This window comes from Syngnathus acus, chromosome 13 (assembly GCF_901709675.1).
Source record: "Syngnathus acus chromosome 13, fSynAcu1.2, whole genome shotgun sequence".
In the NCBI taxonomy this organism is placed as follows: domain Eukaryota; kingdom Metazoa; phylum Chordata; class Actinopteri; order Syngnathiformes; family Syngnathidae; genus Syngnathus; species Syngnathus acus.
Genome location: NC_051098.1, coordinates 12,488,181 through 12,515,087, shown reverse-complemented (window position 1 = coordinate 12,515,087; position 26,907 = coordinate 12,488,181). Strand labels below are relative to the sequence as shown.

Sequence of the window (26,907 nt, the reverse complement as noted above, 5' to 3'; positions counted from 1 at the left end):
AATACCTCTCCGACAGCTTCTCATTAGATGTGGCAGGTGTGCCTTATATTTTGCTCTCGACAAGCCAGCTATGGTTTAATAAGTACAGGTGTCGGCGCTCTCTCGCCTTTCTTTTTTTTTTGTACGTGCTGGCAGACAGCTCGCGGGCTGATAGTATCATCTGGAGAGATAGCGTGACCGAGGTTGCCTCTTCCTCAAGGAGCCCACAGCTGAGGTCCACCTGCAGAAGAATGACTTCATTTTGGACATGAAAGCATCGTCAGACTGAGCCATTGTTGCACTTTTTTGCAAGGCAAGCACATTTTTTGCTTGTAAAGGTGCCTTTTGGTCTCATTGTTCATTTTTGTGCATGCAAACTTTGATAGCTTCAAAAGAACTCAAAACATAAAATAAACCCTCCTCTCAATTTTATTGAAAGCTAAAGTATTCAAGAGAATCATTCAAATAGAAAAATTGTATATATAATAAATAAATAAATAAAAAAATAAATAAAAAATATTTCTTTCGATGTTTTTTTTTTTATCAACAATCCCACGCCAACCTTTTCCTTCATGTTGATTCCACCAAACTTTGCCAACTTGTCCTTGTTTTGCTTGCTCGTGACTTTTATTTGCTTCTCCCTTGCAAGCCGCCGCTTCTTATTTTCCCTCCTGTGGGCGGGCTGAGGTTTGTCCAGCGCGTTTGGAGGAAGAGCCTAGGGCAAGACCAACGCTGTGTCTTTTCATCCAGCTTTCATTCCTTAGCGGCCGTGTGTATCCTTGCAAAGATTTGTTGCCGTTACTTTCATTTCCTCCGAACAAAGCTCATGTGATCTTTCGCCCTGGCTTGTGTGTGGCATCAAGGTTTCTTTTCCCATTAATGTTTGGAGGGGGGGGGCAGCTCAGGCATCTCATTTTAATTTGGCATTTAAAACATCTGTTTTCAATTTCCTTTGAGAGCAAGTCTGTGTTTGTGTGTGTGTGAGAGACAGATAGTTAAAGGGGTGACGAACCCGAGAGTGCCGAGGTGACCTTTCAAGGCGATCTTAAAACACCAGCCGTGACTGCGGCTAATTGCGTTAGCTTGAGACGAGGGTTTCAACCCAAGTCCATGTTTCAGGTCAGGATGGGCAAGTACCGATACTGGCCATTTTTCGAGCTACCGAGGTTTCATGAACGATGCCGATACCAGACACAGATACTTCTAAGTCCTCCTCGCCACTAGTTGGCGCCACACTGCCTTGGTTTGACACATGGGTGAATCGTGTATGTCAGAACAAAAGATGTTTGTTGACAATTATTTCTCATTGTGTTTGATCATCTTAAATTTGGATTTGAAATGGTTGTTTGGAGAGCCGGTTAGCTTTTTGGGTTAGCGCGCTAACTGCATGCATGCCTGGCTGGGTTCAAGCATTCATCTCATCATCGTCAGCCTATTTCAACAAATCCCCCCCTCTGAAGACAACATTTCACACTCTGCTCTCTGACTCGCACTCATTTACACACATTAGGACACACGCACACACACACGGAGAATCCGGCCTCCCTGATAATAGTGCAGGAAATATTATCCACGAGAAGACAGCTGCAGGCTTACACCAAGAGACAGAATTCTCGAGCAGACTCATTATCTCCAAAACACACGGGCCGGTTTCAGCGCCTCCACATGGTGCTTTTCAGCAACTTTCGTTCCCAGAACATTTGGAGATGAAGGCATGCAAAAAAAGCGGCCATGTTGGAAGACGGTGGGATCGCTTTTTGGCAAAAGACTCCCAAAAGACAGCGCACCCATGCAGGCCCTGGTCCGGGCCCATTTGAGGAGCTCGCCCGCCCTCACTTGGCCGCCCTCCCAGACGACTCGCATGTTTGTGGGTGCACTCAGCTGTGTTTACAGCAAAGAGGTGTTAGTTTGGGGAGGGGGGTTCACAGCAGCAGTGTTGGTGTAAACATGGGACCGTGCTAGTTCTCCCATCTGCCTCTTTTTTTAATCATAATATTCAGCTTGCAAATGTCACGTGACCAAACCGTGATAGCTTGTTACCTTAGCTACGGTGACATCATTTTCAGTCGACAGCAAATGGCAAGATGGCCGCCCCCCTGAGATGGACGTTTAATGCGTATCCCACAAAGGCCGTGCGAGCGTTTTGGCTGCCGCAAGCAGAGTCAGGAATGTGTTGGCCGCCCGCGTCGTGAGGTGTGAAGTTTCCCGGAGCGAGTTTGACTTTCATCTGGCATTTGAGACCGAGCGAGCGAGCGGAGGAGCGTGAGACGAGCCGGCCAAAGCTCACTCCGACCTCCCCAAACAGCCACAAATAATTCGTATTAGTGATCCCGGGCGGCGCGTGTGTACGCTACATATGTGTTTTTCATGCCGCTGAGCTGGAAAAATGGTTGTTGTTTTTTCTGGCGTCTCCCACACGTCCATGCTCTTAAATTGTGGCACTTAACGACCGATATGTTTTTTTTTCTGCAGTTCTTCGTGACGACTTCAGACAGAACCCCGCCGACGTGATCGTGGCCGCTGGAGAGCCGGCGGTCCTGGAGTGTCAACCCCCCCGCGGGCATCCAGAACCTACCATCTCTTGGAAAAAAGACGGCCTCAACGTGGACGACCGAGACGAAAGAGTCACGGTGAGGAGCCGAGCCAAATATCGACCCCTTCATCCGGTGTCAAAGGAAAAGAAGCCATGCGAGTCGGCTAGTTCTAGCCACTTGAGTTGTTTGTAGAAACATTGATTAGCTCGTTATGCCTATGCAGCCAATCCCAAGCGCGATGCTTAAAAAGCATAATGAACGGTGCGTCGAATCTTCCTCGCTCCATTAACCAGCAGTACTGCATTGATTGGCTGCTTTCCTCCTGATGAAATCAACTCAAAACTACTTGCGGCTTAAAAGACTCAGCGGTGCTAACTGTGCTACGAGCGCATGACTAGCAACGCACGTCATCTAAGAGCTATGCGTTTTGGAAAAGTCACGCAAAGCTCCAGAAAATGATGGCTCATCAACTACAGGCTTTGGATCTCATTTTTGTAGCTTGGCTGCCTTCCGACGTCTTGGCGGCTGTGTCAAAATGTCCTTTTATGCTAATGTGGTCATTCAAAGTGGTAATAACACGATGCTGGTGTCAAACATTCTCTTTATAGTCGGGAGGGCGTGAGCCCGGCCAAACGGGAGACGATAGTCCTCGGAGAAGCCCTTCTTTGAAGCACCGCCGCACTTTCCAGGATGCCGTATGTTGTTAGGGTCGAGTATAGCGCGGTCACACGGAGCTGCGGGAAGCAGACGGCGGAATATTTCCAACGTCTGCGGCAGCTGAGCTCATCAAAGGGCTCCCCCAACCCCCTGCCGCAGTGCCGTCGTTAGTACAAACCCTTCCTCCCGTCGCGCGGCATGCCGGAGCATGCCGTCTCCATGGCAACTGCAAAGTCTCTAGCCGTTTGGATTTTTGCAACATGCCTCCCGAGCGCCCCCATCTATTTTAGTCGATTGTGCGTACACACTAATGACATGCTTCTCAAAGGACCGCGGTGCGGTTTGTGAACTCCAAGTCGTGTCGGTCCGGAAGGCCTTTCCGCAGCAGCAAATCATTATCTGCTTTGCAATTGGCCGTTTCACAATGATGTCATTTGTACCATTAAAAGTAGGCATGGTGGGAATTGTTAAGATGATCACTGAGAGATGGACTTTTTTGTTGCTTGGATTTATGTTGCGTACGTTCGTGCTGCTGTGAGACTGAAATATCTGCAAGCAGACTGAGAACAGAAGCTTTCGCAGACTTTGCAGTCATACCAGAAGTTGGGTTAATTATTTATTTCCCGATTCTGAAAGCCTCGATCTCGTGTTGTAACCGCAAGAAACAAGTCTTGGTTTTCATTTTATTTCACTCCAGTGGTAGTTAATAATTTTTCTGCTACGCTGACATACGGACCTGCAGGCATCTCGTTCAAGGGGTCTGATTCCACCACATCGCCTCCAGCAGTAATGCGAGACAGATCAAAAATATCAATTTGATTTGTCCATTTCCCACAAAAAGGGTTTGTGCTGGAAAACCAAAAGGATTGTTCTGCCATAGCTCCACTTTGAATTTCCAAGTTGCGGTTTTCCCAAAACATTGTGTGTCAAGTCGGTTAGCTGCTCTAATGAGGGTATCGGTTACCTGCCTGCAGGTGGTGATCCCGGCCGGCAGGCGCTTGGAAGGTTAAGCCCCACCGGGATACAGAGACCATTGCTCCCCGTGCTATTGTTTGACTGGTGTGGTTGTCAGCCAAAAAGGAGGGGGGGGCTCGCTTTGCTTGTCCCGTCTGCCCCAGAACAAAGCGGCTCCTCTGGCTTGTAACTAAAGCCCTGGGAAATAGCTGGACCTGGACAAACCGCATTCAGCGCTCTTCACTTGGCACCCCCAAAAGAAAATCGAAGGAACCTGCGAGTTCTTGAGAGAAGCTGGAAAAGTGCTGGCAGTCCTGCAGAGCCTCAGGTGCTCCCTCGAGATGGGGGGGTTGTGTTGGATTGTCAAAGTGTTTTTTGGCTCGGCTTACCTTGAGGGGAAACAGGCCGACTGATAGTGATTTAGACTTTAAGTGGAAGCCGAGAGGCGGCCGCAATGAATGGAGCCTTTCAGCCACCACTTTTTTTACCGGCAGGGGGTTGTAAGCAGCTCGGCGAAATGGCTGAGGCGCACCGAGGCGCCTAAATGATTCATTTTCTTCTCACTTCAGATACGCGGCGGGAAGCTGATGATCACCAACGCCAGGAAGAGCGATGCCGGGAAGTACGTCTGCGTGGGGACAAACATGGTCGGCGAAAGGGAGAGCGAAATAGCTGAACTCACCGTGCTCGGTAATCAGCCTTTTAGGTGACCTCCTACGACTCGGGATTTTATCACCGACTCCTCTGAGGCCTTGACCGAGAGGGTTGCCGTCCGTCGATAAACGACAAGCCCTTTCTGTCTGGATTACATTGAGCTTCTTGTGTGCGGCTTCGGTGTAACTGCGAGAGAGTGCGGCCATCTTTTTTTTTTTCTAATGGATGGTTTTCATTTCCAGACAGCGTCCCCTTTAACAAAATTTTCGCCAAGCGCAAGAGGCCGACATCCAATTCGTTTACGAGCTAATAAAAGCACTTTGCTTCCTTACTTGACTCACTTCTGCGCCGCCTTGACTTATGAATTTAATTTCTTGCACGACCAAGCTCGTCACTCAATATCAATTCCCGTCACTAAAAAGAACTGAAATCCCATTTTTACATCTTGTAAGTCACGTTGGCTTTCTATGCCGTTTCCATCCACCAGAGCGACCTAGCTTTGTGCGTCGGCCCGGCAGCCAGGTGGTGCTGGTGGACCAAAGCGTGGAGTTCCGGTGCGAGGCACGTGGAGACCCGGTTCCGACGGTGCGCTGGCGGAAGGATGACGGAGATTTACCCAAAACAAGGTGCCGGTCGCGCCCGACGCTCATCCTCTCCTCAGCCGTTTCTACTCTCCGGCTTACGTCTGCGTCCGATTGCCGCTTCCGAGGTACGAGATCCGCGAGGACCACACCCTGAAGATCCGCCGGCTGACCTCGGCGGACGTCGGCTCGTACACGTGCGTCGCCGAGAACATGGTGGGCAAGGCGGAGGCATCGGCCAGCCTCACCGTCCACGGTAAGACTCGCTTGGTAGTTCTGGTAGCGCTTACTTTGCTGAACCCTTTCTGGAAAATTTCATTTGAGCTTATTACGCCTTTTGCTTTCAGGGCAATCAAAAAGCCAGCAGCAGCTTATTACATTGCGCTATCCTCTCTCAATTAGCCCATTGATTTCTAATCACAGCAATCGCCTACGGGAGCTCCGAGCTTCCATCGATCTCATTTTCCCGCTTATTTTCTCCATTTCTCTGGAGAACCTGCCCTCATTTGCATCTTAAGATGGGCACTATGTTATTTGTAAACATCTCTGCATCTCCTGTGTCCTTCTCCACTGGATGTCTTATTAACACGCTTTGAATAGAAAGCAGCCGTCACAGAGCGTGAACGTTCAGAAAGAACCCATTCAGGGGACCGGAGTGGAGTGGGGGGGGGGTCGGACCACAAGCCCCCCTTGAGATGCGAAGGGAACACAGGGGCCATTTAACGGCAAACTAATGGGAATGCTGGGAGTGAAAAGATGGCGAGTCGGCGTCTCGCCACCGATGCGGAACGTCTTGGGAATTGGGATTCGGGTTGGCTCGGCAGAGAGGTTTTCCGCGGTGAGGTCAGCCACATTAGTGTCACTTCCCGCAGTCGCTGGCGCTCACATTTAATGAGACAGGGCAATTTTAATTGCGTAACCCCCCACACCCCTCGCCTGTCTGCAAACATGTCCACTTGAAGCTCACATGGCTTCCCATTTGCATTTATTCCTTCATTTTCTTCACCCACCGCAATTTTTAGATTGGTTCAGGGAGTAGGATTAGCCGCGGCTGCCGATAGCCAATCGATACGTCCGCTCGGCCTGATGAAACGTTATTGACAAGCCCGTTCGATAATTTGTTGACTCGCCGCAATCGCCCTTGTATTTAATGGCAACCGAATACTCCGCCACTGTTTCTGGGAAAGTTCTCAGCCTTGGCCTCTCCGACGTTACAAAGAATAAAGCCTGTAATCTGATTTTCACCTGTGCAACTTTTTACGGTCATGAAAATGTAACCTATGCAACTTTTTGGGCCATGACTGCAGTCTTACAGTATTTGAACCAACCTGACTTTGAGGGGCATTTACGGGAATCTTCTTTTAACCTACACAACCTCGGGGTGATTTACAATTATCTTTTTTTTTTTAACCTGCGGCAATTTGGTGGTGTTAATCTTATTTGAAGCAGTGCAATTTATCCTAGTGTTAGCTTAGCCTGCGCAACCATTTAGGATTTTAGGCTAGTCTTATTTTCACCTTACTTATCACTTATTTTTTGGGGTTTAGTGTTATTTTTGAATATAGTCTTTTGAGGATTCATTTTAAGGTGATTTTCTTGGATTCAAAGTACTCGTGAACCACCAGTTGCACCAAATGCGTCCGCCTGTGTGTTAAATTTAGCGCACACAGTAGCGTGATTGACTGGGCTTATGATACAATGCAGCATGAGAAAATGGGCGGGCACACCCTGCGTCTTTCAAAATCAAATCCCCTTTGAGCCCAAAAGAGGAATCCAGAAAGGGGGATTTTCACACCCTCCGCGGTCAGACTGTCAGCCAAACAATGCAGGCAGTGTGCGGGAGGTGCCTCGGGGCTGTTTTTCTTTCGACGCGAGCCGCTCTCGTTACTAACTAAATCGGCAAATTGTTGTTTTACGCGCGACTCGCTCGGCTACACCTCCCCGGGACTTCGAAATATGTCAAGGAAAATAGTCCCCTTAATTGATGGCGGAAAGCCACCAAAGTCAAGCTGAGACCGGAAAGCCGGAAAGCTGTGCGCCGACTTGTTACTTTAGCCTTTGAGTCGGCAAGCGCGGCTAATGCGCACCTTCCAGTAGGCTGACTCGGGGTCTTTGAATCAATTATTTTGACAAACACAGAATTTGTGACATTTTAGGGGGTGAATAGCTTTGACGTCTATAACCGTCAATGGCACTGAATGAGTTAATTCTCATTTTAAACGGTGAAACTTGGCAACCTTTTAGTAGTGTGTGTATACTTAAAGATGAGGTCATACAAAAGCATTTTCATGGGTTTGATGATGCCCAATTTGAGCAAAATAAGTCTTCTTTATTTTAGCGACGGGGGAGGAACCTTTTGAATGAACTCGCTGTCCCTTGAGCCACGTTTGCAACGGCCCGTGCTAAAGAGTCTTGAAGGAGACGGGAACTTTGTTGTCAGCAGTGTGCATACTGTTGATAAAACACTCCAAAGCCCAGCTGGTCGACCACGTTTTCAGCACTGTGTGTGCGTGTTTTTTTTTTTCTCGGCCTTCAAACACGTTCCCATTGCGCTTTGTTGACGACCAACACGCCGGTCGTCCCAGGATGCATGTCGACGATCCCCGACCATTAATCTTGTTAATTCGCCAAATGGGGCGCTAATAACGTTTCAATGTCAGCGCCTCGGGGGGGTTTCAGTGCGCCTCCTACCGGGTCGGATGGCGTTTTGTCAACTGCCAATGTTGGCTTTGGAATTACTAACCATGTACATCCGCGTTCTTTCATTTTAATTTACTGCTAGCAGTTTACTTCTTTTTCATTATTTTACGATCAAAACAGTAATTGGGTGGTTATAAAGATTGATGACTACCAAATGGCGACATAAATCCACTGATAATTTGTTACCCTGGATTTCCCATCAGTTTATTGACCAAGTTAGCAAAGCGCTAGCAGCGCCGCCTGGCCCCAAGATGTTGGGTGACCTCATTATAAACTCAGACTTGTGCGTGTAGGTGTTGTGGGGGCGCTTTAGAGATTTCGTGACTGACAAATATGAATGTCTTCACGCGGGAGTGTGTAAATCTGCATTTTAAAGGGCGCAAATGAGTCAAAGGCGTGGCGGGTGTGCTGGGCTAAGATCATTACTCCATCTGACAGCGTTTATGTTTCCGTGGGCGCGCATAGATTAGATAAGACCAGCTATCCACTGCGCACGATTTATGACTCCCAGAGTGACAAGTTAACTTGCGCTCGCTTTTATGAACCCAAACCGGCAGTGGTGAGCGGCCCTCTGGGTTCTCCTGGAGGCGTTGCTCGCGTTTGCTCGGGGAATCTTCCATCGCCATGTCATTTTGCTTTGCATAATCCAAAATATTATTTGTGTGAAATGTTCTTTGCAGGTTGTACAACCCTTCTGTTATGTTTTTCTTTTTTTTCTGCCTTTGGTACATCATATACATTACATACAACATAGACAGACAGATAACAGAAGACATCTTAATATTAATAAATAAGTAAATAGATCAAATAAATACATTAATAATTAATAGATCAAATAGATAATACATGTCAATAAAAATAATGCATCTGGATAAAAAAAAAAAGCCGAAATAATTTGTCAATATTTTGAGCGGCAACATAACAGGAGGGTTCATGTGTTTCCAGCCATGTCCAACCGTGAAATGACAATATCGTGTGTGTGTATGTGTGTAGCCATGGACAGACATCCCCTTATTTTCACATTGTTCATTGAGCCTTTGTGTCGTGTGTTTTTCTTTCCTTTTTTTTAGTCGTGTCTGGTAAGTTGACTTGTCACCCGTCACCCGAGACAGGAAGCTGTCGCCACTCCACCCACACTCTCCCACCCACCCATCCATCCTCCTCCCATCACCACTCCACACGCCAATCATGTCTCTCCAAATGGGTAAAAAAAACAAAAACCAAAGCGCTGGTCTTTGGGTCTCCAAGGTAAACGTGTCTCCTTTCTTTTTATATTGCTGTGCCCTCCCTTTTTTTTTTTTTTTCTCAAAGAGCGCGTCTAATTTGCGGACAAATGAGGCCTTGATTTCAAAGGACAGCTTTCCGATTGCTTTTTCCGAATGCGTGGCACAGCCCCGCCGTACAAATGATTAACGCATTAGTAGGCGCAAAATGTCGGGCCGCACCTGGAGAAGGTCGCATGCCTTGATGCCGCACGAAGACACATGGGTCCTATTGGAGGATGTCGGCGCCGAGCAGATGGTTAAAACATCCCCCCCCCACACACACACGACCGTTTCCATGTAAATTTGAACGCTCCGAGCCCTCGCCCATGCAAATGAGTTGGCAGTTCTTGTTGTTGGTAAACTAGTACCAAAATTTGTAAACACGACAGGAGACAGTATATACAAAATCTGCCCTGGAAAACTGAAAATATTCACCAATCATCAAAACGGTGTACACAATCAAATGAAATTATCATATTGCAGCTTGAATCTTTCCTTGTAAGAAAAAAAAGTAATACACAGATGCCACAAGGTGGCAGCAAAAGCACAAATCCTTTTAGACAAAGCGAAAAGTTAATGTCGCAGGCCCATTTGTGGTGTTAGATGATATCGAACTGTTGCTGCTCTGCAGTGCCGCCCACGTTTGTGGTGAGGCCAAGGAACCAGGTGGTCGGCGTCGGCAGGACCGTCACCTTCCAGTGCGAGGCCACGGGCAACCCACAACCGGCCATTTTTTGGCAACGAGAAGGAAGTCAGGTAAGCGGCGCTGCCTTGACTTAAGAGTGAAATTGAATTGCTCAAAAGTTCTGTAATGTTATGAAACGTGTTGCGACCCTCAGAACCTGCTGTTCTCCTACCAACCGCCCCAACCGTCCAGCCGCTTCTCGGTGTCGCAGACGGGTGATCTGACCATCACCGGCGCCGAGCGCTCCGACGTGGGCTACTACAGCTGTCAGGCCCTCAACATCGCCGGAAGCGTCATCACCAAGGCGCTGCTCGAGGTTACTGACGGTAAGCCCGCCTCGACGCTTTCGTGGTGTTTTTGTGCCTTTGCTCACACAAAGCTTTGGATGTCATCAGCACGCCGCCCCTCCCCCAAAATCCATTAGGACACATTTTCTTTTTTTTTTGGGTTCTTTTGTTCCGCAGTGGTGTCAGACCGCCCGCCGCCGGTCATCCTGCAGGGCCCAACTAATCAGACGGTGGCGGTGGACGGCACGGTGGTCCTCAGCTGCGCGGCGTCGGGCAGTCCCACCATCCTGTGGAGGAAGGACGGCGTGCTGGTGTCCACTCACGACTCGCGCGTCAAGCAGCTGGACACAGGCGCGCTGCAGATCCGCTACGCCAAGGTCAGACTGCCCAGCTGACTGATAACGTGCAACTTCGACACCTCAAACGTGGCTTGTAGCACCTTCACCTTCCGTAGGTTTACAAATAACACCTCCGCGGACCGCCACTTAATCATCACGCGGTCGACTCTGCGAACCTTGGCTGGCTGTCAGGTGGTGGCAAAATGATGTGTGCGTGTGTGAGCACTGAACAGTGTTCCCTCCTTGTCGCGGGGTCAGAGTTCACGTCAGTTTGCTCGGCGGTGATGATGGTTGGCGTGTCTTGTAGTTTACAAGGTTGCAGAGCCGGTGGACCTGCGGTGAAAGCAATGCAGGGTGATGGTGGGGGGGCGGGGCAGACGATGGGGGGGCGCAAAAGCCAAAAGAAAATGATATATTAGCTAGCGAACCCAAGCGTGAGGTGTGATTTGAAAAAAAGAAAGGAAAATTGAAGCTAATGGAAATGACTGCTGCATTTAAACACACCAAGTCACATCTGTTCATGTCCCGGTGCAGATTTGAAGGGAGGGGGAGGGGACGATTGAAATGTGGGCGCCTCTAATTAGTCCGTGCTGCTTTCTCCATTTGGCGTCTGCCACTCAACCCCCCAGCCAAGATACGATAGCGAGATGATCAAGAAGTGACAGTCGCACACACCCGCACACACCCGCACACGGGCCAAGAGGGAAGAGGCTGTCAGACGCTAACAGATCATTTTGGGCTGCTTCCAGCTGAGCGACTCGGGCTACTACGCCTGCATCGCCTCCACCCCCGGCGGCGAAGCCTCATGGAAGGCCCATCTGCAAGTCCAAGGTAAAGCGCCCGCCCGGTCACGGATAGCGCGAGCGGGAAAACGGCAGCCGACTTGTTCCGCCGTGTCCCTCGGTGCGCTCAGAATTTGGAGTTCCCGTGCAGCCGAACAGACCCACCGACCCCAACCTGATCCCCAGCGCCCCCTCCAAGCCCGACGTCACCGACGTTAGCCGCACCTCGGTCACGCTCTCCTGGAAGCCCAACCTCAACACCGGGGCCACGCCCACCTCTTACGTCATCGAAGGCTTCAGGTATGCTCGACGCTTGCTTTCAAAAAATACATCTGACAAAATGCATGCATGATTTGTCGTATTTGTTTGTGTGCCCGCTGTGCAGTCACGCGTCGGGGAGCAGCTGGCAGACGCTGGCGGAACACGTGAAAAGCGAGTCGTTTGCGTTGAAGGGCTTGAAGCCCAGCGCTGTCTACCTCTTCCTGGTGAGGGCGGCCAACGCTTACGGACTGAGCGACCCCAGCCCCACCACCGATGCTGTGAAAACGCAAGGTAGGCTGCCCCGCAATCTCCGCTTTGCTGCATTGGCCCGTTTTCTTTTTTTTTTTTCCGCCTGCCTTTCAGCCTCCTCCATCTTTTTTCTCCATCACGTATAACTCAAAATACAATAACTGGATGTTTGCCTGCAGACATCCCCCCAACCAGCCAGGGCGTGGACCACCGTCAGATCCAGAGAGAGCTGGGCGAGGTTCTGATCCACCTGCACAACCCCACCATCCTGTCTTCGTCCTCCGTCCGGGTGCAGTGGACGGTGAGTGCTGAGGCTGTCGGTGCCCCCCCGCCCCCTGATTGGAAACAGTGGACGGCTGTTAAAGTATTTCGAGTGAGAAGGAAAAAGCGGCCAACTCTCTGACTCTTAACACAAAATGGCTTACAGATGTTGAAAATAAAATGAAGCCGCCTCTGATGATGATTTTGATTAAGTTAATTTCACACGTATGGTACAGTATGGCCCTCGGGTCATTTTGACCCACCACATAACAGCATTATATTTCCCATGTTATTTGGAGCTTAAGCTTTTTCCAATGTGCGATTTATTGTCCTTATATTTCACTTGGTTCGGCGCTTGCGGGCTAATCATAACCACCTGAGCTGGCAGCTTTTTTTTTTTTATAGGCCTAAAAAAAACACCCATTTAAAAGCAGAGCTGTTCACCTTCCACTGGGACTTACGAGGATATTAGCCTGGTGGTTATGCCGCCTCGTAAAGCTGCTTTAATTCAACTAACAGATGCACCCGCGTTAGCTAGAGCTAGCCTAGCCTATCCCTTAACTCCCGCCGATTCCGCTCTAACCGACTCCAGACTTGCAGGAACCTCTGGCCGATGACCTCATGGCGCGGTTTGTGCAAACGTGCCAAAGCTGAGCAATTGACAGAGACTCGAATAGAGTGTCGGAGAAGCCACGCCGATGCTCGCCTGACAACTCGTGACAGACTCTTGGGGGAAGCGCTCGAGCGAACGCGATGCGGTTCGGGGACGCTACTGTGGAGCTGTCGATCCCTTTTCCATCTTAAAGCTACGTTGCCAACAAGTCGACTGCGTGCCATATGAGTCACGTCAACGTCTTAACTCCGTTGCTGCACTTTAGCCCTGGAAGATGTAGAATTACGCTCCGCAGTCTCCACTTGGCTGCAGCGGCAAATCTGGGACAAAAATGGACATGCATGCCAACTTTAGTTGACTTGACATTTTCACTCATTCAGTGCCATTGATGCTTATAGACGGGTTGGCAGTGAATGAGTAAATCCACAGTCTCCACTTTGCTTCCGCCGGTCATTTTCTTGCTGCCCTCAGTCTCCTCTTGGATGAAATTCACAATGTAACCAAACTTTTGAGCGCTGAAGCTTAATCGTCTCAGAGTTGCTTTGGTTTCCATTTTCTCACCTCGTTTTCGCTCCTTTCAGATAATTCGATCAAATCCAACCGTGCCCCGACTATCTTCATGATTTGACACTAAGGGCCCTTTGTTTTGCCGCCGTCCACCAGGTAGAGCAGCAGTCCCAGTACATCCAGGGCTATAAAGTGATGTACCGGCAGTCCCCGGAGGGGCAGCCGCGCGGCGACTGGGCCACCTTCGAAGTGCGCACGCCTGGCGAGGACAGCGCCGTGGTGCCGCAACTCCGCAAGGGTGTCACGTACGAGTTCAAAGTGCGGCCCTTCTTCAACGAATTCCAGGGCACCGACAGCGATGTGAAAATCGGACGCACCCTGGAGGAAGGTGTGTGCCTATGCATGTGTTTGTGTATGCACGCACGTTTTCATGTTTACACTGTTTTATATGCACAGCTTGCACGTGTGCAAGGACACAACAGCTGTTCACACCAGGCGACAGGCGGTGGGTGGGCGGTGGGGGGCTGAATTATGTACTAACATGCTACATTCAAGCAAGCTGGGCCCCATAGATGCAGTTTTAGTTTCCGGTTATTTAACTCATTCACTGCCAACCCAGTTAATATCTTTGACGTCTATAACCGTCAACGGCACTGAATGAGTTAACATTTGACGGTACACACTGACATCACCCATGCCTTAATTGTGGGTGTTGCGTCTCCACTTTGATGCAGCAGTGCGATTCCCTGCTTGCCCTTAGTCTCCTCTCGGATAAAACTGCACCATCATTAAAAAAAAAATTCAACTAAAATACACGCCTTAGCGTTTTCATCTCCAACACTTGGTGTGCGTGCCTGACACTAGCATGTGTATTTATTTTTTTATTATTTCTTTCCGTGTACTCTCCGATGTTACAATGACACGGAAATCGTTTTCATTTGTGCCGCAGAAGGGAAATTATGCCTGCCTGCCTGCCAGCCGGCCACGGTGTTTACTGGAAAGTGATGCCGTTTTCATGCGTTGTTGTCTTTAATTGAAAGCTGCCTTTGATGGAAATGGATGCTTTCACATCACGCCACGCTCTCTTTTTAGCTCGCATTCGTCATTCTTTTAATTAGAGCTTGAAATCCCCTCTAATATACTCTCAAATTAATGAAATGGTGGATTGGGATGGAACATGCAGCTATGCTTTACTTTGTAAAACCGCTGTGAAATGAGGTGAGTGAGTGGGTGGGTGGGTGGGTGGTGTGTATGACATCAAGTAGACAGATGTGAGGATTTATATATATTTATTTGAATCATGGCTTGAAAATATTTTTCTCCATTTGTTTGTTTCTTTTAAATTGCCAGCAAGCCATCATTCCAGGAGTGTGACATCTTTCTTTTTTGCTGTCTTTGTTGTCTGGAACTCAGCGAGACGAGCGCCAACTCTTTATGTAGTGCAAAGGTGTGTCTAATGCATTTTTCTCTGTGCTTTGTCTGCACCCCCCAACCTACCTCCCTCCCATTAGTGCCCAGCGCGCCTCCACGCGAGGTTACAGTGACGGAGAGCGGCGACAACGGGACTGCCGTCGTGGTCTCCTGGCAACCGCCACCGGAGGAGGAGCACAACGGGGTGGTCCAGGAGTACAAGGTAAACCGCCCCCCACCAAGGGGGGACACACAGACACAAAGATACTCAACAATTAGGTAAATAAAGCAGAGCGCACCAATACTGCCATCTAGTGAAAAAAGGCAAACTGTGCCAGGTGAACGTGGGCTGAATGTCAAGTTGGGGGAAAGAAACAAATTAACCAGCATTTTCTATTTTTTATGCCATGGCCACTCCACAATTGTTTGACTTTTTTGTGTGTTGGGAAGGTATACACAAAATATTATATTTAAATAATAAGCCTAAAGATATTTACGTAGTTAATTTTCTTAAACAATAATAAAATAATGGGAAAAGCCCCTTGTCTCACCCGCCTCAGATTTGGTGCTTGGGCAACGAGAGCAGGTACCACATCAACCGCACGGTGGACGCCGCCACCTTCTCCGTGCTCATTCCCAGTCTGGCTCCGGGGGTCCGTTACGGCGTGGAGGTGGCGGCCAGCACCGGGGCGGGCCCCGGGGTCAAGAGCGACGTCGCCTACTTCCAACTTGGTGAGTGTGCGGCTATCTGGACTCGGGAGTATCTCTCGCTATCTCTAGGCTTGTTTTGTAAGGCAAAATGTTTGACTGTGTCCGGCTCAGACGCGTCGGGGCGGCTGACGGCGGCGGCGGACCCGCAGAACCCTCTGTCGCAGCAAATCTCGGATGTGGTGAAGCAGCCGGCTTTCATCGCCGGCATCGGCACTGCCTGCTGGATCATCCTGCTGGTCTTCAGCATCTGGCTCTACCGCCACAGGAAGAAGAGGAACGGGCTCTCCAGCAGCTACGCCGGCATCCGCAAGGGTCAGTGCGCCGCCTAATGTGCACTGTGCATGCCAGGCCTCTAGAGGGCAATATGGTGTTGCAAACTTTAACTGTTCCCTTCTTTTTTAACACTTTTTTCCACATCCGTACATTGTTTAAAACCTTGAATATGGACATACACATGGGCCATACTGTAAAAAAAAGACCAATAAGATTTGACAATTTGTTACTGCAAAAAAATTATTTACATTTAACAAAATTTGGAGCTCTTTGATTTAGTAGGATTGTTTCTTTTTTATTTTTATTATTATTTTATAGTTTATTTATTTTTCAAAGTAGCATTTTTTTTTTTTTTAATCGTTTGGTGGTTTAATATGAATAATAATTTTAAACTTTTGATTTGAAATGACCTAGAAGTACAATACAATAATAAAAATGACCAAAAAAAAATGAATTCAAAGAATACATACAGGAACAAATAAACAAACGGTAATATAAAGTCCATGAAATCTGCAAAAAGTGCAATGTGACAAAGGCGAGCGTGGGCTGAGGTCTCCTTCATGCCTTCCTCCTCCTCATCCTCAGCGTGCTCCCGAGACTGCACCAGGCCTGGCGAGCCATGCAAGAGTGTTTAGAAGAGAGTTTAATTGCAGCCACGTGAAGCAACAGAGCGCTCGGGACAGGGATTACGTTTTGCCGCAGTCCATGTTGTCATTACAAAGCGATCTTATAGCCTTCCATTCAAGTCATTTTCCCTTGGATTTGTGTCCTTCTCACGCTCAGACTTAATTGCCCCGACAACAGCATCTTAAGGTCACATGTCTCATTTGGACTCGGTTCAAAGGCGAGACTGCACCCGGTGGCGCCGGCCGCCGCATCAACACCTCCGCGGTGCGCTCCGGCTTCAAAGTTCAAAAGAGCGAGGGAGAGTTGTCACGCGTCATGAAACTTGACTTTTGTTTTGCACTTGGGTCCTTCCCGTGACAACATTTTCCCCTGGTGGGGGTCCGGGGCCCACCGAGGTGTTTAAAGAGCAACTCTTAAATGCAAACGTATCGGGCCTACTTTCATGATTAATCATCAAATACAGTCGCATAGTAGGCCCAAGTGTTCCTCTGAGATTTTAATCCCTAAAAAGTATCCTTCATACTATTCTAAGTCACTGTAACATTATAGACTGCTTACAAATTGGCATTTTTAATCAAAATGTATTGCACATAAAAGAACTGTAAAAGTGCTTTTAAAAAATCAAGATTTTATTATATTACATTATACATATAATTAATTATCTAGATTATATAATTATAATATTATATATGTACATTGTACCTAAATTTTAACTACAACTAGACTGCACTTAGTGATTTGTTTGAGAGAGAGAAACCTTTCCACACACAATGGAGTTATATAAGTCCATTTTGTATATAATAATGTGTATTCAGTCAACATTTTTCTCTCCCCACAGTGCCATCTTTTACCTTCACACCGACAGGTAAACACACACTCGCACACGTTGAGCCACAATTGCGGACACTGACATACTTGTATTGTATCCAGACGGCGCAAACTTTCTGACTGCTTGTGTTTTGTCTTTCCAGTGGCCTACCAGAGAGGTGGAGAAGGAGTCAGCAGTGCTGGAAGGTAAGAAAAGAGATCCAAATCGAAACAAGGTGGGCAGGCACACTTGATCGAGGTTGAAGTTGGAGTCAGCTGAAAAGGGTTGGGCTGGATGTACTTCCACCAAGTGTCCAATAGAGGGCGTGCTGGGGCTTTGTAATGCAGCAGAAAGAGGGTGTGGAGTGTGGGGTCATCCATCCGTTCATGTCCGCTATGATTGAACCACTCAAATGGTGGAGAGCCACATGTGACCACCAGGCTGCGCCGTTGCATCACAACAAAAGGTGCTGGAATAGGACATGGCCTTGTTGTCTATGAAATCTTATCTGGAGTTCTTTCATTCCTCTTTGTTTTGCTTTTTATAATAATCTGACCAAACAGGAAGCACCTTTGAACTTTTGGTTGTAATAATTGGCAATATGATTCAACAGCGAGTGAACACGTTTTCTGGCCCGGGTTGCCGGCCGGGTCCGTACGTTTAGCAAGATTACAAGAGACTTTTATGGCTTTGTCTAATCCGGGCAGTCCGCTAATGCAATCGGGGAGAGGGGTGAGGGGGGGTCGGCGCTCAGGCAAAGTGTTGTCGGCTTTGGGCAAGGCGAGTGCACACACAATTTGTTTATCCACGATTCTTGTGCGTGCGCGTGCGTCCAAAAGGCAAAAAGTACTAAAACCGGATTTGTATTTTGCCTCTTCTCAGCTGCTGGATTAATAAACTGCACATAATCTTCTCTTTCAATGTTGATGTTACTGCACTTGGTTCACATGAACGCCATTGTGTTGCGTTTTGTTCACCGTTTGAAACCAAGTTTGTGAACAACTTTTTTGTCGTACGATCCTTTTCGACTTGCAAACGCTTTTGTGTTCCCCCTCCGCAGGCCGGGCCTCCTCAACATGGGCGAGTCGGCCACGCAGCCATGGCTGGCCGACACGTGGCCCAACTCCTGCTCCAACCACAACAACTGCAGCATCAACTGCTGTGCCGCCGGCAACGGCAACAGCGACAGCAACTTGGCCACGTACAGCCGCCCCGGTACGTTAAGACGCAACAAACAACACAATGCGAAAGCGCACGTACAGTAAGACGAAGGTAGGAGCTGCCGGGAGGAAGTAGTCGCATATCTGGGTTAGCTCCCCGGGGAGTTCTCTCTTATCCTCCGTCTTTCTCTCTCTCTCTGCGCAAGTGCGACCCGCACAAAGGAAATATTAGGATTAAGAGCAGGCGGCTGTGTTTGATTTCTCCCAGGCACAAGTTGACATGTTTGCGGGTAGGAAATAAAAAAAAAAAAAGGGCTCGTGAAATGTGCAGCACAATAACAAAAGATAACAATTCGTCAAATCTTAAAGCAGCTAACAGGCTGCTGGCAATCTACTTGATCCATTTCTTCATCTAGTTCGACATCGATTCTGCTCCATCCATCCAAACAATCTTAAAAGCTTCCACCTAGCTGCATAGCTTGATAAATATTTTTCAATCCAGTTTTTATTTTATTTTTATGAAGATCTCATTCCAGATACTATCTAAGTATACTGTACATACATTAGAAAGCAGGGAACGAGCTTCCCAGCCTAATGCTTATCTGTCTACTAGCTTCAACGTTTTCTTAGGAGCTAGCTAGTGAGATAGCCCCTAAGCTAGCTCCTAGCTTCAAGGTTTTCTAGCGAGTTGCTAGCTGAAACCGAGCGTCCAAACGCAGCAGCAACGTCTTTGTTTTGTTGAGTCCAACTTATTCTTGATATGAAATCAATTGTGCATGCGTGCAGTGAGTGTCCACACTCTTGACATGCTGTGACGTGTTTAACCGCAAGTAACAGGCCTTTGCATGACACCTGCGTGTGTGACGCAAAGCCGCTCGCTTCTGAAATGACAAACGACCAGTCATCGTCCAACGGCGGCTTCCGCTCTCCAGTCGGACGGGCACCCGACATTTTGAAAGCGAGCCTCCTCGTTTGGTAACACCCCCTCCCCCACCCGTGTCCTCCAGCCGACTGCATCGCCAATTACAACGGCCAGACGGACAATAAGCAGAGCGGCCTGCTGGTGCCCGAGCCGGGCGTGTACGGCGACGCCGACCTGTCCAACAAGATCAACGAGATGAAGACCTTCAACAGCCCCAACCTGAAGGACGGCCGCTTCGCGGGCGCCGGCGGCCAGCCCACGCCGTACGCCACCACGCAGCTCATCCAGTCGTCCATCGTGAGCAACAACGCCGGCGGGGGCGAGCTGAACGACAAACACTGCTGGAAACCCCCCGGCGGTGTCCTGCACCCCAAACAGGAACTGCAGTACAGCATCATGGAGCAAAACAAGCTCAACAAGGGTGAGCTCATTGGCCCTCAAAGCCTTCATCGCCACCGTCCGCCTCCTCCTTCTTCAATCTCGCCAGTGTGGAAGTCCATCGATGCCTCATCCTCACACCTCGCATTTCCTTCAGCCTGTGTGTGCGAGCAAGCTGGCATGTACCTGCGTGTGTGTGACATTCATCTAACCCCTAAAGAGATGGCATCTCCAGGTCCAGAAGATCATGTGCTTCTACTGGAGCTTGTTGGCTGCGGTGAGCTTTTGTACTTTCTGGACCTGGATTTGACATCTCACATCACCCACAGGCCATTTTTGGAGCGCCAATCCGTTACACGGGCTTTCAACGTGACTCTCTCATCTCTTGCGTTGTTACACATGTCCGAGGCTCATCTTTGGTGTCGCGTTTCCCAAAAGGAAACGACAACATTGTCTTTTGTCGCTGAGCAAAAGAGCACATTTGCATGGTGGCCTTTGGGGGCTTTTGCTCTCCGTATGTTTGCTTGTCCAAATAAATCACCTAGCATCAATTGCTAACACAACTAACACCAGCTAACATGCTGAAATTGTATGTTTGTGCATTCAAACTTGCTGTAGGTGTCATGAGCACAGGGCCACGATTGAAGAAATATTTCTGTATGCCCCCCACCCCCCCTTTGCCAATTAGATCGCTACAGAGGCGGCGACCCCCCCATGATGCCAGCCACCATCCCCTACAACAGCCACACCGGGGGCTCCTACAACAGCTCGGACCGAGGCAGCAGCGGCAGCACCTCGGGTAAGACCTTGCCTCATCCCATTTCAATCAACGCCATTTTGCCTACCATCTTCAGTGTGGGCTCTGCTGCGAGCAATGAGCTGAGTGGGCGGAGCTCTTTTATCAATGATTGTGAAAGCCGCTTGCAACTCAAATTTATATAAAATATTTTTGTGTTATCGAGCAGGCAGCCAGGGTCAGAAGAAGGGAACGCGCACGCCCAAACTGCCCAAACAGAGCACGATGAACTGGGGCGACCTGCTGCCTCCCCCGCCAGCCAACCCGCCCCCGACGCGGAACGCCAACGACTACTCGCTGTCATTGGAAGAAAGGTGCGCCGTGCGTGCCCGAGGGGGGTTTGTCAAACCTTGATGGAGGGATGCCATGAATATTTACCAGCTGTTGAAAAACACGGGCGTCTCGGGCAAATGATGCGGAAATAATGAGCCTTCACTTCACTCTGGGTTGTTGGCAGCTGCGAGGCAGACATGCAGTGCTCCGTGCCGCCCTCTCACATGTACCTGCAACCCGACGAGCTGGAGGATGAGGAGGAGCTGGAGATGGAGCGGGGGCCCACCCCTCCGCTCCGCGGCACGGCCTCCTCCCCCGCCGCCGTCTCCTACAGCCACCAGTCTACGGCCACGCTCACACCCTCGCCGCAGGAGGAGATGACGCCCATGCTGCAGGAGCTGCCCGACAGCCGCGAGCGCAGGTGCTCTCCATGAGTCGATGATGTTGGAATTGTTGCCGCCCCAAGTGTTTCCTAAACTCCTGGTCTTGGCAGGCGCCGCGCCGTGAGCCCCCCGCCCCCTCCCAGGACGCTCTCGCCCTCACGCACATACGGTTACATGGCCAGCCCCCTGGACACCGACGGCATGGAGGAGGAGGACGACGAGCGGATCCCCGAGGAAGACGAGGACACGGACGCCGAGGGGCCCAAGTTGCATTACCACCACACCCACCCTCACGCGCACCCCCACCACCCACAGATGCACCCGCGCCGACTACTGCTGCGGGGCATCGAGCAGACGCCGGCGTCCAGCATGGGCGACCTGGAGAGCTCGGTGACGGGTTCCATGATCAACGGCTGGGGCTCCGCCTCTGAGGAAGACAATGTCTCCTCCGGGAGGTCCAGCGCCGTCAGCTCCTCCGATGGGTCCTTCTTCACTGACGCCGACTTTGCGCAGGCTGTGGCGGCCGCCGCCGAGTACTCGGCCCTGCGGGTGGCCAAACATCCCGGGCTGCCGGAAGGCCAGGAAGGCGCGGCGCTGTTGGGTGGGTTGTCCAGAATTTCAAAAGATAATTCTGTTTGGTGGTTACCGCCGTCGATAGATTTGCTGCCGTTTTGCTTTTACCCAGCGCGGAAATACCAAATCAATCCAGCGGGCCACCGCCCTAGCAGCCCCGTGTCTACAGACAGCAGCGTGAGCGTGGCGGCGGTGCACAGGAGGCCTCCCAAGAAGCAGAAACAACATCCGGCACTGGGAAACCAGCGACGGGAAGCCTACAGCGAAGGTAGCGCATCCTTCCTTACACCTTTGGAAAGACAAGGTCACAGTTACAAGCCAGCGCTTGATTGATTTTTTTTTTCTTTTTCTAATTTTTGCAAGCCATATTTTGAGCATCAGCAAGCTTCAAATTTCAGTCCATTCTGGATGTTTTTTTGTTAATTCATCAGGAGGGTCTAGCTAGCTGCTAATAGCTAAAAAATAGTGCCATGTCCCACGTTTGGTCACTCTACTTGGCCTTGCTTGCTGTTAGGCAGAATTCATATTTGTTGCCCATTCAAAATAAATGGCATCGCCAGCCACGCCCATCGGACCTTGTTTACATCGTATTTGAGCTATTTCTTTTTTCTTCCTCCATCCTTTTTGTTGATGCAAAGTGTCCGTCCGGTGCTGGTTAAAGCCTTCTTAAAGTGGCCTGCTGCTGTGTGAAGTGGATTAAACGTATTGGCGCACACTTGACGCGTGCCACTGTCCTGCCGTCCGTCCTGCCGTCGGTCCTCTTTCGTGTCAGCTGCCCTTGAGTGTTGGAAGGAAGCACTTGACAGTGAGATTTAATATCCAGCTCGGTGGGAGCCGGCAGAGCGGCTCAATCTCCACCCCCCCATCCTCATCATCAGCTTCCGCTTCCTCCTGCCGTGCTCCTCCGATTCCAAGGCAAAGGCATCCTCCTTTGTTTGAGTGGCGAGGACAGCCTCCTCCGTCCGTCTGTCCGTTAGTCATCCTACTGATTGCATTTGATCTGAATGGATTGTTTTTCATTTGGAGGTTATTGCCTGCACCTCCCCACCTCGCCTATCCTAACCTGTCTGTGGCTGCAGCGTGGTCTGAAGTTGCTGAAATGAAATTTAAAAGGGAGTAGGGGGATTTTACAATAATAATTACAATAATTGTTTTATTTGCTTCAGAAAGAGAAGGTTCCTCCGTATTTAATTGGATTATATGAGTAAGGGCCAAACACCTGACTCTTTATTTGAATTCATTTTTATGACAGCTTTTAGTGATAGCATCCAGTCTATTGCTGTATTTCTCTTGCTCCAGACTCCAAATAGCCTCCCATAAGACACATTCAATTGATTCAAAACAATAGAGATATAAACACGCACGCACACACGGAGGGAGGCTTTGACGTGACAGGATCCAATATCCCTTCGTGCACATTCTCAATCATTTGATTTGCTCCAGACTGAGAATGGTCTCCCATCAAGACGGATGAAATAGATGAAAGCGCCCTTTGCCCTTCTCATTTTGCTTTTGTTTGCGCCGTCCACGTGGAAGAGAACAACGTACAATACCGCCGCCGGCTCGCACCCCTCCCGCTTCGTGTTATTGCTCTACTCTTTTTGTCTTCCACAACATTTTCCCAATATTTTGTCACAAAAAGTTCACTTTACCGATTAAAGGTGCAGCTGTCAAGCGGTTTTACCCCATGTGTTTCTCCCACAGATCTTCCGCCGCCACCCATTCCCCCGCCAGCGGTGCTTAAATCCCCCGCACACCCTTCCAAGGTTGGCCCCGAGGGCCGAGGGCTGGTCTCCCCCAAATCGGGAGAGAAGAGAGGGCCGACGGCAGCGGTGGGATTCCGACCCAAAGAAGGCACGGAGCCCAGAACTTGCTCGTCGGAACGCAGGGAGGCCCAGGAGAGACAAAAAGCCCAGGGGGGCAAAGGCGGCCACAGGGGGCGCCAACAACCAGGTAAGTCGACCGTTTTGCATGACGACTTATTTGTTGGAACTCAGAGAAGTTGACCCGATGGCACTTTCAATTAGGGATTCAAACTAGGGTTAGGGTTTCAAACTAGGGTTTCAAACCAGGGTATAAATGGCCGGTCCAAAATTGGTGCCCATCAGAGCCACGCCCATTAGTCCATCAAAACCAATTTCAATTTTGAGATTTTCTACAGTTTTTCTACTGTTCATGGGCGGCAGGTACCGAGGACATTCTGCCGTACAGCCGACCGCAGTTTCCCGCGCTGAGCGGCCCGCGAGAGCCCAGCTCCTCCAGCTCCATGTCCTCCAGGGGCTCGGGGGGGCGGCGGAGAGGCGACGCGGGCCACAGGAACCCGGCCGACCTGAGCCTCAGCACCGCCGCGGCTTTCCAAGCAACAAATGAAGAGCTCGAGGTACCAAATATTGCACCATCAGCAGAAAATTCATGACATTTTTGTCATTGCTTTGCTCTTCTTGCCCAGATGGTGGAAAGCTGAAGAAGAGGATGGTTCTTTTTTTTTTTTTTTTTTTTTTATCTCCTGGGCACCCTCTGTTAAATCGCAGTATTTTTCGCCACATCGTGCATCTCGGCCTTCTCTTTACGTGCCGATGTCATTTTTTCTTTTTTTTTCTTCTAATTTATCCCACAGCCGGGCCGACAAAGAAATGAACGAACGGTGCCTTCAAGTGGGCCGCTTGGATATTTATGTTGAGTTCCAATGAAGTTAAAAAAAAAAAAAGGCTCGAGCATTTCTTTTTGTCGAGTCGGCACACATGCAAGCAGAGAGGGCTGGACTTTAAGTGTGTAAATATCCGGACGTACAGTACGGAAGACATGTCATCCCATTGTGGTACCTCAATTTATTTTCCCCCTTTTTTTTTTTTTTAATGCGAATCCTAATTTTATTATGCCAGTAAATATAAATATTTTATCATTTCCCTCCATGTTTGTAATTTGCAATATTATTTAGCAACCCTAAGAATACCACTTTGGGATTTTTTTTTTTTTTTTGCAATGCACTGTTATGTTTCATGTTGCCGTCAATGTTATTTGCTTTGTTTGTTTATTTTCCATTGGTTTTAAAAGCACAATCACTAAACTTTATTTGAAACCATTTTGTTTATTAACCTTTTTGTCTAACGGGCAGGAACGCGCCAGGAAAGACAAAAGAGTCCAGATGTTGATGATGTTGATAAGGTTCGCTGTTTTACGAAGGCACGCCAGTTCTCAAGTGACGGGGGGGCGGGGGTTGGGGTGGTAGGGGCGGTTCATGTGAATCACAGCTGCAATGTGGATATTTGTTTGGCATTGATCGTAACATCAGCGATTGCACATGGAACTGAGAGAAGGCTTACATTTGTCAACTCAATGCACTTAAAAGAATGTCAAGTCGAAGGAGTCACTTTGAGGTGTATGTGTCGGGGGGGGGGGGGGGTCAGTTTCTTTGGTGGACAAAACGGAGACGATGAAGGCCCTTGCCCGTCGTCTTTTTAAAGGGAGCAAAGCGTGCTGTTGTTTATTCATAGGACATCTGCAAACATTTGTTTCGTAATGCAAAAAAAACAACAGAAAAGCAACCAAAAAAAGGATGAAAAATAAAAGAAAAAAAATCTAACTGATGTGTGTGTGTTGATGTATTGTCGCCGCCCAAATATGTTAATTTTTTTTTTTTTTCATAAATCCATCTAATAGAGATTTGGAAGTGAAAATGTCTAATCAATTGTCAGATAATTCTCTCGAGTTCCAGGAACGCTATCAAACCTGGAGACTGGGTCCTGATCACGTTTTGGTCCAGTGTTTCAAGTTGACTGCCGTGAGGATCGCCATCTTGGATTCCACCCCAAGAGGCAGGTAAGCAGCTCACCTGCTTGTGGGGGCAGAGTCTGACTACAAAGGGGCTTGCTCATCATTTTTAGGCAGCAATCATTTCAGCTTCCTTCCGTAGTTGATCCAAGACTTTGGATCAGACTTGGTCTCTTGTTTTGGCGGCGAAGGGCGTGAGGTCTTTGCAAGCGCTGTTTGGAGTGCAGCTCGATGACAGCCCCTGCCGTACGTTTTTGTGCCGACCTTTTAATTGTGCTTCCTGGAGAAATTGGGTTGTCAGAAAAAACAAAAAAAAAACATCCATCCAGCACAAAAGTATATTCCGCATTTTTTTAATTGAATATTGCAGCATCCAGCAAGACTTTCTCCAAACGTGAAGAAGATTGGAGAACAAAAGATGCTCAGTCACCTCCTGATTTGAGGATATTTAACCGAGACAGACCAAACAAGGTCACAGCTGGTGCCAAAACTCATTTTTGTCTGCTGTGTGACGGCCCAAACCGCTTCATTAACATCCTTCTCAAACGAGGAGATAATTAAGGCAACATCTGCGCGCTGTCATCTTCGGAAGATGTCGTCGCAGATGCGCTCGGATAATCTCACAACTCTTTCTTGTGATTTCAGACTTGGACACAATCACGTCGGGAGACTTGACCTTCAAGCCTAAAAGGTCACTCATATTTGACTTGCATTACGTCTAAGGCAAAAACTTTTGTCAAGTTGTGTCGTTCGTTTCCAATGAAGTAGAGGTCTCAAAATTAATCGATTAATTGGCAATGAATCGGTTGTCAAATTAATAATTTTTTTTTTTTTTGTCCTAAAGTTGGCCACTCAAATCTGACTGTAGTCGAGTGATGGAAGCACTGGTGACACTTCTCATCATGGTCCCGAGCAGCAGATGGAGGATGCCAGTCAAGCTTAGACTGGACAAGCGCATCCGAGTGCAGCCCGTCTGCTAGACCAGCCTTGCTCCTGATCCATCTCCTTATGTTCCAAAGTCTGTTAGAGTTGCTTTTTTTTGGCCAGCTTGGTTTTACTCTCGGAGATAATATTCGCTACCTATAGCGGCTTTAAGTAAGATCTTTGGAGTTGATTCCTCAAAACGACAGTGTGCAGGTGTAGTGACCTGCAAGCCTGGCGGTGGAGGAAGCCACTCAGCGGACTCTCACTTGTGGTATTAAAAGTCCATCAAAGCCCAATGAAGATGGATGGCTGCACATGACCGTAGCCTCAACTTTGCAGCATCTGCTACTTTGGGGGAAAACAAAAAGAAAGCCGCAAATAGACTGACCAAGGAAAGGGCAAGACATTCGTCAGCCTCTGCTCCAGGAAAGAACAATGTCATGACATTTGAATATTGTATTAACCTTTTTGTTGCTATACATCCAGCAGGTGAAAATATTCATCAATACAGATGACCATCGGACAATCAGGATGAAGCCTTCACTTTGGAGGGTGAAAGTGTAACGCAAAGTCAAGGGTGTCCCTAATGAA

General features: G+C 48.8%; 1 protein-coding gene across 6 annotated transcripts in view; it reads left to right on the top strand.

The window, feature by feature from the left end:
• Positions 1–25,152, top strand: part of robo1 (roundabout, axon guidance receptor, homolog 1 (Drosophila)) — a 90,737-nt gene extending 65,585 nt beyond the window's left edge. For 4 of the 6 annotated variants that reach the window (XM_037266985.1, XM_037266984.1, XM_037266986.1 and 1 more), the window contains 28 exons: positions 2,452–2,609; positions 4,694–4,814; positions 5,266–5,404; positions 5,488–5,615; positions 9,130–9,138; positions 9,956–10,080; positions 10,164–10,335; positions 10,474–10,673; positions 11,384–11,465; positions 11,548–11,716; positions 11,802–11,968; positions 12,106–12,227; positions 13,464–13,695; positions 14,819–14,940; positions 15,278–15,449; positions 15,540–15,740; positions 17,167–17,193; positions 17,300–17,342; positions 18,197–18,351; positions 19,304–19,639; positions 20,285–20,395; positions 20,562–20,706; positions 20,850–21,086; positions 21,159–21,649; positions 21,734–21,889; positions 23,326–23,574; positions 23,808–24,001; positions 24,071–25,152. In XM_037266985.1, coding sequence (XP_037122880.1) covers positions 2,452–2,609; positions 4,694–4,814; positions 5,266–5,404; positions 5,488–5,615; positions 9,130–9,138; positions 9,956–10,080; positions 10,164–10,335; positions 10,474–10,673; positions 11,384–11,465; positions 11,548–11,716; positions 11,802–11,968; positions 12,106–12,227; positions 13,464–13,695; positions 14,819–14,940; positions 15,278–15,449; positions 15,540–15,740; positions 17,167–17,193; positions 17,300–17,342; positions 18,197–18,351; positions 19,304–19,639; positions 20,285–20,395; positions 20,562–20,706; positions 20,850–21,086; positions 21,159–21,649; positions 21,734–21,889; positions 23,326–23,574; positions 23,808–24,001; positions 24,071–24,085 — 4,478 coding nt within the window. In that variant the 3' untranslated portion in view covers positions 24,086–25,152. Of the gene's footprint in view, positions 1–2,190; positions 2,369–2,451; positions 2,610–4,693; positions 4,815–5,265; positions 5,405–5,487; positions 5,616–9,129; positions 9,139–9,955; positions 10,081–10,163; positions 10,336–10,473; positions 10,674–11,383; positions 11,466–11,547; positions 11,717–11,801; positions 11,969–12,105; positions 12,228–13,463; positions 13,696–14,818; positions 14,941–15,277; positions 15,450–15,539; positions 15,741–17,166; positions 17,194–17,299; positions 17,343–18,196; positions 18,352–19,303; positions 19,640–20,284; positions 20,396–20,561; positions 20,707–20,849; positions 21,087–21,158; positions 21,650–21,733; positions 21,890–23,325; positions 23,575–23,807; positions 24,002–24,070 lie in introns of those variants that run through there. The other 2 variants (XM_037266990.1, XM_037266989.1) reach the window with 2 other exon arrangements.
• Positions 25,153–26,907: the final 1,755 nt, after the last annotated feature.